At 41.5% G+C, this 12626-nt stretch overlaps 1 protein-coding gene across 1 annotated transcript in view; it reads right to left on the minus strand.

The window, feature by feature from the left end:
* phip (pleckstrin homology domain interacting protein) overlaps positions 1-12626 on the minus strand; it is a 34434-nt gene that overhangs the window by 17343 nt on the left and 4465 nt on the right. The window contains exons 4-18 of the mRNA XM_061703691.1: positions 12562-12621; positions 10166-10316; positions 9836-9934; positions 9129-9289; positions 6159-6380; positions 5516-5616; positions 4532-4602; positions 4244-4344; positions 3704-3744; positions 3362-3460; positions 3077-3233; positions 2122-2256; positions 1002-1130; positions 700-925; positions 197-346 (exon numbers count right to left, since the gene is read on the minus strand). Coding sequence (XP_061559675.1) covers positions 197-346; positions 700-925; positions 1002-1130; positions 2122-2256; positions 3077-3233; positions 3362-3460; positions 3704-3744; positions 4244-4344; positions 4532-4602; positions 5516-5616; positions 6159-6380; positions 9129-9289; positions 9836-9934; positions 10166-10316; positions 12562-12621 — 1903 coding nt within the window. The remainder of the gene's footprint in view (positions 1-196; positions 347-699; positions 926-1001; positions 1131-2121; positions 2257-3076; positions 3234-3361; positions 3461-3703; positions 3745-4243; positions 4345-4531; positions 4603-5515; positions 5617-6158; positions 6381-9128; positions 9290-9835; positions 9935-10165; positions 10317-12561; positions 12622-12626) is intronic.

Genomic DNA, 12626 nt, shown 5'->3' on the forward strand with positions numbered 1-12626 from the left:
GCGTGGTATGGCCCTTATATGTGATTCTACAACATTTTTACTATGTTTTGAAGGACATGCGTCATTGCCATGCCATCATTTGCAGTGTGCCACCAACCGGGCCAACGCGGGAAATGAATGCTGCTTATTTCCATGAAAAAGTGAATAATGTTGCTAATTTACTAAGCCTCAGATATAAGTCACAAAGAATAAATACCTCTACCGACTCGGGAGCTCGCAGTAACAGCAGCAGCAGGTGTCTCGTTGGAACCCAGCCTCTGGTCCTGCTCCTGCTGTAATCTCTGGATCATAGTGTCCAGAGGACTAGGGCCGTCCACCGCCTGCTCGCTGACCACTTGGTTCAAGCCTGGTAAACAGACCCAAAAAAATAAATAAGTGAGAATGAATACACGGGCTAACTCCGGCGTCTGTTACAGTAGCCCTTCACCTTTTTAATTATCTCTTAATTATGAGCAGTCAGTAAGTAGCATTAAGTGGCTTGTTAATTAACAAAGTGTAGTTGTTCCCCTAAAGGAATCTCGTTAAGTACATTAAAGACAAATAACGTTCTTGTGTTAGCAGATGATAACAATGATATCTTTCAGTCTAACTGGAAAGTCTTGTTTGTCAAATAAATGATCTTAACGTAAATGGTCTGTGGGCCAGATTAAAGAACAAAATCCAACAAAAAAAGGAGGGTTGACGACATCACACTCGTACCTGAGGAGGTTACGCCCATTTGTGGGATGAGCTGCTCGTCCCGGCAGCCCTCCCGGCCGGGCACCAGCCGTTGGTATCGGGGTGGATGGGGGTTGCCGTCCACGTCCACCAGGAAGGGAGGAGGCATGAGGTGAGGCGCCTGCTGGGTCTGCTCGTCCAGCACGTAGTTGTTGGCATCGCGGATCAGCGGCCGATAGTCGGTGTGGAAGAACATTTGGTCGGCGATCTTGAATACAGCAGAACAGTTTCAATAAATCCGATGACTTCATTACACATGTGCATGTCCGCGCGCTTGACCTCACCTTGTCGTACTTGCTGCTGGATCCGAAGCCGAAGATGAGCAGGTGACCGTGGGAGTCGGTGGCAGCAAAGTGTTGACCGTCTGGGCTACACTTGCAGTCAAACAACGCCCCATGCCCCTGACCCTCGATCTGGGGAAATGTAGACACCTGTTTATTAGGTACACCTCAATGACCTAAGAGTGTGTCATAAACGGTGTTGTGACTTTCAGCTTCACTTGCATGGTTTGGCATGGAGAGACCAGACTTAGGTCTTCAAAATAAGAGGCGTTGTTCGGCCAAATTTTTTTTGCTTTGACTTGCAGGCAAATTTGACATATGAGCACTGTATGGTGGCTGCGAACGCAACTCAACTCACTTCTCAACAATCTGCAGATTGGCAGATTATCAACAATTCTTCCCAAAAGAGGCTTCAGGCCTCACTTAGTTGAAGTTTACTGTCAAATTAAATATGAAAAGAGAATTACACCTTGCGTATTTAAAACAACCACATAGCTTAGCCTTAGAAGTCAGCTTAGCTTAATGCTAACAGATAATTCAAAACACTATTTCTCTGTTATACTGCCCCCAGGTGGCCAAGGCGCACACACACCAGAAGGAGCAGCACAATCTCCATTGAATTGAAGGGAAAATGTGACAAAAACAGTTAAATTCTTTATATTATATTTCATTGTCATTTTCTATGTTTTAATAAAGTAAAATATGCTCTTTTTTCATATTAAAAACATTACAACATTTTTTGGGGAGGGCGCAGGAATTGATTTTTGGTAATTCCATTCATTTCAATGGGGAAAGATGACATAAAATAGGAGTGTTTTAAATTCCAAGGATTTGAGTTACAAATTAAACTCATATCTACTGTATATCTTAAATTGGTTTACTTTTACTTTAGTCGATATTAAGACAAAATATTTTACGACTCTTACTATCAATTTTGAAATAAATTTTAACTAGCAGCTGGAGCGACGGTTTGTTAGGAGCCAGTGTGCATTTTGTTGCTAAGTGTATTCATTTATTCATGCAGTCCAGACGCCGAAATTGAAGTAAAACTTCTGCCTCACGTGTGCGTAGGATGAAGAAGAGGAAGAAATGCAGATCATTTTTTTTGTCAGTGCCAGCTCACCATGTTGAAGTAGGAGCGGATCTTAAGGCCTCTGGCCAGGTCCCACACGATACAATTGCCGTCATGCCCCGCCGAGAAGAGGATGCGGGGGTCGAAGGGGTGGGGCTCCAGGACGAACACCTCGTCCTCATGACCCTGTCCAGATGAAACGTCCAGAATGAGTTTAGACATTGCTACATCGCGCTGTGTCCTTGAAGGCGTCGTCGCACTGGAACATTTTTAGCAGTGTCGGTTACAATTTGAAAGCACCTTCTGTAAATGTACTGGGTCGACTATGCACTGTTGTTAATTAGTTAATTCAGCCCTCGCAGACAGTTTTACTGAGCAACATGAAATGTGATATGCATGTCTATCATGAGATCATGAGTAGGCCCACAAAAAAAAAAAGTCTCAAAAGGGCATTCCGGAAAGACAGGAATTCTGACAATTTGGTTTGAAGCTAACAATTTGAGGCTCAACACTCATCAGTCCTACAAAATCTGAAATGTTTTACCAATTGAGCCCCTGAAACGAGTTTAACTTGGCAACATGGAGTTTGGTATGCATGTTTATGATGAGTAGACCCACATCAAGGTCTCAAGAAGACACACCCATAAAGACACAGAAAGTTTGCCATTTTGCTTTGAAGCAGCCATTTTAGGAACAATTTGGCCATTTCTAGGGTTGCTTCAAAAATTAATTCCTCCTTGAGATTTTGTCCGATTGCCACCAAATTTGAAGCTTGTATGTGAAACAGATGGGTGAGACTAATTTGCCGAAATTTTAAGTCTGGGTCATTTTGTGTGGGCAAAGCAAGGCTACGAAATTTGTTGACTCGCCATAAAACATAATACTAGTAAGCCGAGTTTGAAAATCCAACCCCCGAAGTGAGTTTAACGGATCAACATGAAATTTGGTAGGCATGCCTGAAAAGAAACAGGAGTTGTGTCATTATGGTTTGAAGAGTCATACGTACCATCAGGACATGAACCAGGTTCCCGCTGATGGAGTTCCACACCTTCAGTGTCAGGTTGTTGGCTGCGGTGATCACCATGCTGTCGTGGCGGTCCCACGCCACCATGGTGACCTTCAGCTTGGTCACCTTGTCTTCCAGCGCTGGGGGGTTGTACTTTCTGAGAAGCCCCATATTGTTATTTTACAAACAATACATGCAATGTAATCAATTTATGTTAGTCTACGTATATAATTTAGAATTAACGGCAGTTCGAATAAACGGGGGTTCACAGTACACTACACATACCCTGGTAATTTGGTCTGCATATCCAGTAGAATGCTCCTCCAGCCTTGAGGGTGCAGCTGCCAGATGCGCGCTGTGCCGTCCCTGCTACCGCTCACAAACCTTAAAAAACACACACACGTTCATGCAGTTGCTAAAGTAACACAAAAACTCTTAAGTAAACAACACCTCACATCCAACAACTAATGTGTATCCAGTTCATGTATAAGCCAATGAGTGAAGGAGGCATTCCTGCTGACAAGTCAGTTAGTTACCCACGGCTTCCATAACAACAAACTGCAGTAAATGTGCTACAAAAAAAATAACAATAACTCACTTGCCACACAAGCAGACACACAAACTTACCGATCACTGCAGTGTGAGAACTGGATGCTGTCAACTTTGTCCTGGTTGACAAAAAATATGGAACCAGTGTGAGTAAGACATCTTTCCAAATTATGGTATTTCACTACAAAGTGGCATCTGCAATAATAGACACTGCACCCCAATTCTGTACTACTTGAACACATAATGACCACAACTCCAATATAAAGTAGTCCTCCCTTTGTTTCTACATAACATTATTTCACTGTGCCTTACAATTATTTATTTGGTACATCTTTTAGTTTTATGTAATATAGTTTTTTTTTTTTTTAATTTGTTTCTATTCCCCATTTTTGATGGGAAAACTTGGAGTTGGACCCCAATTCTGTTGTACTGTATTTGTAGCATACAATGACAACAAAGGCTTTCTATTCTATTCTATCCCTATTTTTATTTTTAAGATGCCACGTGATAGCTTTACTCGTTTGCCTCCCACTTATAAACACTTCACTCCTAACAGATGCCTGACACAATCGGCTATAGGAACTAAAATGAGTCTAAATGCCCACTGGTTTTACTGACTGTATGGGACTCCAGTTCTGAGATCTTCTCTGGTTGTCCTGAGCCAAAGTAGTACACCCTGATGATGTGATCCGTGCTTCCTGTCGCCAGGAACATCCCACCTGTATGAAAAAAAAATTATTCTATTCAATTTGGTATTTTAAAGTCATCTCATGGTGTACAAATGCTGTAGTTTTATGAAAAAAAAAAGCACTCTTCTATTCAATTTGGTATTTTAAAGTCATCTCCTGGTGTACAAATGGTGTAGTTTGTAAACAAACAAGTTTGAGATTAAACAGTTGTTTTCACCTGCACTGAAGGAGGAGCACATCATCTGGACGCCGGGTCTGGAACGCTCAGTGAACTTACTAGGCCTCTGACTGGGTGCAAGGGAAAAGATGATGTCATCAAAGACAGCACCACCAGTGATGGCAAAGGAGGGAAAAGTGCCATGACAACCATGGAACAGGAAATGGAACTTAATATGAGTGATACAATGAATTATTACTATGTGGCAATACCTATAAAGCAACACTAAGGGATGTAATCAAACACCTTCCTGATTCCTCTCCGTTTCTGTTAGATGTCAAAGGACGAGCGTTTATCTTCTCTGTGGAATTGCTTCAGAGTTGTAAATGTTATATTGTAACTTAAAATATTGCCTCCTGTTACATTGTTTCTTTGGTAGCCCAAAAATGTTCATGGGTCAATGTGATCCACTGCAGTTTGACTACTAGTGTTTTCATATTTTTTTGAATAAAACTTTTTTTCTGTGAATATTGGAGCATCAATTTAGTCAATATTGTCTCTGTCTTTTTAAGACTTGATTATTGAGAGATTATTTATTATTTGGATTGTTTTAACTGTATGTTTGTGACTATATTTTTGGGTATTTTAACAGTGCACATTGTGACTCCACTCTTTGAGAAGTGGGAAATATTTACTTTCATACTTAATATACCATGTGAATTCAAAGATATTTTAAAATATAGAGAATAGAAACAGAAAAAGAAAAAGGCCAGCAGAAGTTTTATTCTATTTTTATTATTATTTCTTTTCCCTTGAGTTTTAAACTTTAAAAGGTTCAAATTGACCCGCAACATAACAAGGAGGTTTTAATAAAGGAGATGAATTCATTTTATTCACATTATTTCCGAGGGGAAAAATGTCAAATTGCGTTCATCTTTGGAGATTCCACTGTACTGTATTGGCCATTTGTTCATAATAACATTATTATTTATATACATTAAAGAAAATGTAAGAACACTCATTACAGTGGCATCTGTGTCTCACCCGAACTTGAGTGTACGTGCGTCCCACTGCCAGAAACAGATGGTGCCGTCGGCGCCCGTGGAGGACAGGTAGCGCTTGGAGCCACTACACAGAGGAGAAAACTGCAAACACAAGCAGTATATCATAATAAGCTGATATAATAACCACCATAAAATACAGTGAACCCCTGTTTATCGCAGGGAATACGTTCCAAACCCACCATTTAAAAATAATAATAATAATAATTTTGACCCCGCCACCACACGGTTTAAACACATTTCAACTTATAAAAACACACTAAAGTCTTCGTTGGCCATTGTTCTCACTCTCGCTCACACAGTTCTCCAAATTAAATGAAAATCGCATTAACAACGACAACAGTTGGTGTCCTTCTCTGTCTCTTTTACTTGCTCTTAATTACGCTGCATCTCTTCCAGTAGACCTCAGTGCTGTCTGACATGTTGCACAACGTGGTAGTACACTGAAAGCGCGTAACTGTAAATTCGGACTTGCGGAAGCATTTAAAAAAACAAAAATAATTCACTAACATGGAAGTGTCTGTCAAGCAAACAATGAACTGTAATAGGGGGGGTTGCACACTGTCGAACGATGAACCACAATACAGGGGTGGGACACTGAACTCTCATAGCTCGGGACTCCTCACCTGCAAGGAAGTGATGGATGCGGCGTGGCCCTCCAGCACGGCCAGCGGCGCGCACGTCTGCAAGCACCACACGCGGATGGTCTTGTCGCACGAGCCGGCGGCAATCATGGTGTTCTCGTAGCTCACCGCCATGTCAGAGATCTCGGCGGCGTGCCCACGCAACGTTGCTAGCAGACAGCCGTTGTCTGTGCTCCAGATCTTCACGAGGCAGTCATCAGAGCCCTTAGGACAAAGCCAGAGGAAGCATTCCATACAATAAGACCAACTTTAACGTTGTTTTTAAATGAACGCGTGGGTGCCAAAATGTCGTTTACTACGGATCTGTATTTTGGTACCTTTCAGAATTTTCCCCACACAATAGGACCACAGAAGCAGAAGGAACCACAATAACACCAGGGTGCCAACTGCCAAAAAGTGGAACGGTAAGGATTTTTTATTTTCGTATCCCCCCGAATAACTTTTAAAATTGGATTCACGAAAACAGAAAGGTGCCAAAAACTGGTACAGAACACATGCTGTACTTTGGTACCGTTTTTCAAGCAACCACAATAACATTGGGGTGCCAAAAAGTGTTACGGAAAAGATCTGTTCTTTGATATCCTTTAAAAAAGAGTGGAAACACAATAACATTATGTTGCAAAAAGTGGTGCAGGACCGGTGTGTTATTTTGGTAACCTTCACATTTTTTTATTTTTATTTTACACAACGGAACCTCAACAACAGAAGGAAACACAATAATACCAGGGTGTGAAAAGGCAGTACGGAAGCCTTCACAACTTTTGACAATGGAAACACCAAAATATGAGGGTGCCAAAAAGTGGTATGGCACAGATCTGTAATATTAGCACCTTTCACAGCTTTTGACAATGGATCTACAAAAACGTTATGGTGTGAAAAAGTGGCACAGTATGGATAGTTGAACAGAACAACGACATTGACAATGGAAACCCAAAATCACAAGATGCCAAAATCTGCAATAGTCACGATCTGTTCTTTGGTATCCTTAAAAAACTTTGGACAACAGAAGCACGCTAATGTAGTGTTATTTTGGTAGCCTTCACAAAATTTTGAATACGGAACCAACAAAATGTGGTACAGTAGTACAACAATTGAACCTCAAAAAACAATTGAACCTCAAAAACCCAATGTACAATGATATTGACGATGGAACCCCCCCCCCAAAACAATCATAGGGTGCCAAAAATTACTTTACATTAGTACACCTCAATACATATGACAGTTTTATTGTTTTTTTGGGGGGATACCTCTAGTCTACATATTTTGACAAAAATGTAGTGCTGCCAAAATGTGGTACGGTACAAGTCTGTTATTTTGCTACCCTTCACAAGACCTTCCCAGTGCTAATGAGCAACTCTTCAGACGTACAGTGGTGCCCTCAGATACGAGTCTATTTTAATAAGGAAAATAGCACTGTATAATATTGCACTTTATAAAACCATATTGTAATAACAATTAAATAGAATGTAAAGAATTAAACCGTTGGTATATCATGATTGAATTCAATTAATTGTGCTGCTCCTTTTGGTGTGCCCGCCTTGGCCACCAGGGGGCAGTATCACACAATCATACAGACAAACAAAGAAAAGTCACCACTACTCTCATTGACTTAATATGTTGCAAAAATTTTAGTCTTTCTTTGCAAAGGATAAAGAAATTACACCTGCGAGTACTGTGATATTGTCTGTCTACATGTGTTGCTTCACCGTCTGTGGTCAAATATTCCCTAACAAGTTATATCACCATGACTACTGACGCTAATCGTTATCATGTCTATGGCATTTTCCATTATGAGTTAGCATTAAGTTAGCGGGTGCATTTCTAAGGCAAAGTTGATTAGTTGTTTGACATGCTCAACTTATAACTCTCTTTGTTTTATGTTTAGCTTGACAGCAAACCAACTGGGAGTGGCATTAAATAGCTTGAAGCCTTTTCTTTTCAAGAAACGTTCACTAAAATGCTGCTCATTGTTAAGTGAGTCAACTCTGCACTCACAAGTCAAAGCAGCAAATAAATAAATACATAAAAGCCTATCTCAAAACACTCATCAGTCAGGTCACTCAAATCTCAAGGCACCACTGTATTAAGGTAATTGTTAAAGAGCATCAATAGCTTACGGCTCCTTAAACCAAACAGTTAAACCAAACAGTCAAGGAAAAATAATCAACATGTCAATCACAAGGTAAAACAATATAAATATGATTATCAAAGGAGACTGCAAGCAGGAGGGGGGCAGGGGGGTGAAGTGAGGGAGACGGAGGATGAATGTTAATTCTGGCATTTATCCAGCAGGCGCCTGTGAGGAAACACTTACTCTCCAGTTGTGAGGAGGAAAAGCGGGAAAAAAAAGAGAAAGGCGGGCGGTGTTAGGGAACGGAACAAAGGAATGGCCACACGGGAGGAGAGGAAAGAGACGGCGCATGTGAGCGAGCCCAGGAAATCTACAAACGCAAACGAGAGATAAGAGTGGAGTCAATCTAGTAGACCCCCGACCACCCTGACCACCCCTCCCTCCTTGCTGCTCAGCAGCCGTTTTTAGACATTTTAAGACGGGAGAGCTGCAAATGGAAGCAGCCAGCGTTTGTCACGCAAACCTTAAATAAAGTCAGACAATCAGAAGACAACAATGATGGATAAACGGTTCATTCAGACAATAACGGGGGAGCCAAACCATTACTTTCCATGAACTACAGTACACACACACACGCACACGTGCTGTTATCTTGGTACGCTTCACAACCTTTGACATCTATTACTGTATTTTGGTACCCTCAACAATTTTGAGCGATGAAACGCTAAATACTCAAGGTTTCGAATAGTGTTACGGTATGAATCCGCTACTTGAGTACCCTTCACAACGGAACAACAAAAGAGCAAAGTTGCCAAAAGTGGCACTGTATACATTTGTTATTTTGGTACCTTTCACAACTACAACTACACGCACACACTTACGGTGAATATGCGTCGTCCGGTCCTGTCGAAGGTGACGCAGTAGACTGAGGACAGATGTCCCAGGATTCTCTTATGCATCTTCATGTGTTGATACACTGCGGTTGGCACTAACTGGCGCAGGCGGTAAAAACCATTCAGCCGCCGACCGTGGCTCGTTTCAACTGGGACAGAGAGTACAGACACACATAATATGAGGACACAAGACTTCAGCCAAGGTTTAAACATTTGTCTGGACCTCGCGCAAACTATAAAAGGGTTACATTTAGCATACAGGCAGTTTTAAGAGCACCGTGTCAAACAAAAGCTGCAGTTCAAAGCATCACCATGCGTGACAAATCTCATTAAATTTCAGCACAGTAAGCACCTAAAGGATTAACTCTACAAGAGATTTTGTTTTTTTGTTTGTTTGCTTGTTTTTTTTAAGCCCGCCGCACACCAGGTGACGCATGCAAAACTGACTGTGATGAGCAAAAACAGTCTGCTGCAAAGTATATGTTTAAAGGCTGTTCCAACCATTTGATATATATATTTTATGACAGCAGTCCTGGAACTTTGCTGACAGGCCTCATACAGTATACTGTAGATTTTCACCTATTGCGGGTGGGTGTGGAATGTATCCCCCATGATAAGCAGGGGTTCACGGTATACAATCAGTGAGTCTCAGTGAACGCTATTTTGAATGGAACAGAACCACAGGTGTTCTTTACCGATGTTGGCCGGGCTCCCGTAGATGATGGGAGGCTCTGGCGGTCGTCCGCAGTGAAGCGCTGCCAGCGCTGAACCCTTCCAGACCACATGCTTGCAACCTGGGCAACACCACAACCAAAAAAGACAACTTTAGCAGACTAGTAGGACAGTACTTATTTGATAACTTTGATATCCTGCTTAAGGCTTTACTTACTAGTACACCAGGCACTAGTAGTAGAAAACGAAGTTAAATAGTGTACTAGTACATAGACCTTAAGCTGGATATCAAGGATATCGAATCAATGTGACTGTCCATGTGTGATTAGTATAAGATGCGTGAAGCCGCTCACTCTTGCTCGTGCGGAGGAGATTCTGTCGGCCCGCCCCAAGGAGGCTGGTGAGTCCCGGCACGCTGGCTGGGACGTCCCGCTCCAGGAGAGGACACACCCTGGAGCACACGTGCAGCAGGTGCTCAGGACTGATGTGGCGGTACAGCTTCACCTACACGATAATACATACACACACAGTGAGATGGTCAAATGAATGAAAGCACTGCAGAAAACTGCTCTTGTAGGGAGCATCAAGAAAGTGTCAAGGAATGTGGTGCCGTAGTACTTATTTTCAGAAGCTATTTCATTTGCAATCGGCTGCCAGTCGTAAAATATTTTTTTTTATTAATTGGAGTTGAGTGCATTATGATTGGCACTATCTGTGTTTAATTCTGATTCGGTACATTGTCTTTTAAAATATGATAAGACATTTCCTATCATGGGGTTCTCTTATCAGTGCATTAACAGCCTGTGTAACACACACGTACACACACACACACACACACGCACGCACACGCACACAAACAAACACAATTAATGACCGCCCATAATTGCATCCAACATTTTTGCTGTTACTGCAGCCGTAATCAGCATATCACAATACACACACGCCTGCACTCAATGATATTTACTTTTTTTTTTGTCTGCACATAATTGCTCCCTGCATATAATTGCAAAAGAAACCATTTTCAGAACTGTCCATTTCCATGTAGCACAGCACACCTTAAATCAAACGTAATGGTTATAACACAACATGCCAAGATGGCTCGTCATTCACTAAAAATATTTCCCAAAATAAAACGTGCACAACTCTTCTCGTGTATAAATGCAAATTTTGTGTATTCATTTAATTAATACATCTTAACTAATGAGCCCTAATTAATAATGGTATAATAACTCTTAATTCTTTATCGCCATCCCTCCATCATAAATGCACAATCCACTTGTGAGGTAGCAAAGCAACAACAAAATAATAATAATAAACAATTAAACAATACGGGCGTGACATAATCACAAAGCAAGATTTGTTCTTAAAAATTAAAATCATTTGCTGTATTTCTGAAGAGAATAATAGAGAGGCCGCAGCCTTTGATTGACAGGCAGTGGGTGGGGCATGCAGAGAAAGAGCACGTGTGCACAAGCAAAAATATACTCTACTCCATAATTCCATAAACATTGCCTTCACATCCTCTAACAACCCATGTATAGCTAAAGGACAATATATGTAAGTGAGTCGCGAAAATTCATGTGAGAAAAATCACATCACAAAAAATTCATTTACCGTAATTGTTTATAATAACTGATTAAATCTTATTTAACATTAATATACTATGTCCATTGCACATGTATGGCTAGTTTGTAAATGTAGTCAAACACATGAGGGGTTGCTGCATTTTCTCCACACCCTAAAACGCCATAAAGCTTGCATTTGTGTTTTTCATTAGCATAATCACCACATTAATTAATTGCATTATTTGTACACATGCAAATGAGCAGCAGTAGCTCATCTGTATGGATTTGGGATTCGGAATTTGGGATTCCGGGTGCGTGGACAAATGAAAAAATAAAAAAGGCAAACAGTTGTCGGAGAGACGCTCGTCTGCTTCTGGACTACTGTCGAGGTGCCCTTGAGCAAGGCACCAACCCCACCATTAGGTGATATCAGAGTGAAAGGTAATGGTTTCACTCTGACATCTCTCCTTGCATGCATGCCTGCATGTGTGTGAGATCAGGTTCTCTGTGTGTTGTGCAACAGCAGAGTGTGAGTCGAATTCCCCTCTTGAGGGATCATAATGAGTATAATACATTACATTTATTAAAAAAAAAAAAAAAAAAATGAGTTTCCGTTACCTCTCATCTCCATGTCCAAAAACAACAAAATCCTCCAAAGCAGAAAAAAAATGCGTCCATCAAGACCTTCCTTCTTTTTTTTTTTCCAGAGTGGCATCTGCTAATCCAGATTCAATCCAAATATGAATTGAATAGAAAAATTAGTCAAATAATCCAGTTTTGAGCCGAGGAGGAGTGGTGTGTGTATGGAGCAGGCTGGAAGTAAGTGAGCGAGAGAGACAGTGCCCAAGTCCACTTCAGCCTGCCTTCTTGCATGCACCCACAACACTCGTGACGTAGCAACAATTCCACGCGCGTTAAAACTCCACTTTCTCCTTTCAGGACCTGCGTGGGACACCACCTGGATGAGGATACCAGGACCTGACCCCCTCCCCCCCACACACACACGCACACACATACACGCACACACCCGCCCCTCCTTAAAAATCCACATCTAAGCCCTTATTGTTATTATATACCCCCAAAAAACTGTTTTTCCTGTATGCATTGGTGGAAAATGCGGGAAATTCAATTCGTAAAGTTAACGTGTGAAACTTTCTCCCTGCAAAAGAGAGCAGCTGCCTTACCAAATCCTCATACGTCCCGGGGTGTTCCTGCCCGGTCCAGTCCAACCTCCTGGGCAGCAGCTAAA

Source organism: Phycodurus eques, chromosome 18, assembly GCF_024500275.1.
Source record: "Phycodurus eques isolate BA_2022a chromosome 18, UOR_Pequ_1.1, whole genome shotgun sequence".
Lineage (NCBI taxonomy): Eukaryota > Metazoa > Chordata > Actinopteri > Syngnathiformes > Syngnathidae > Phycodurus > Phycodurus eques.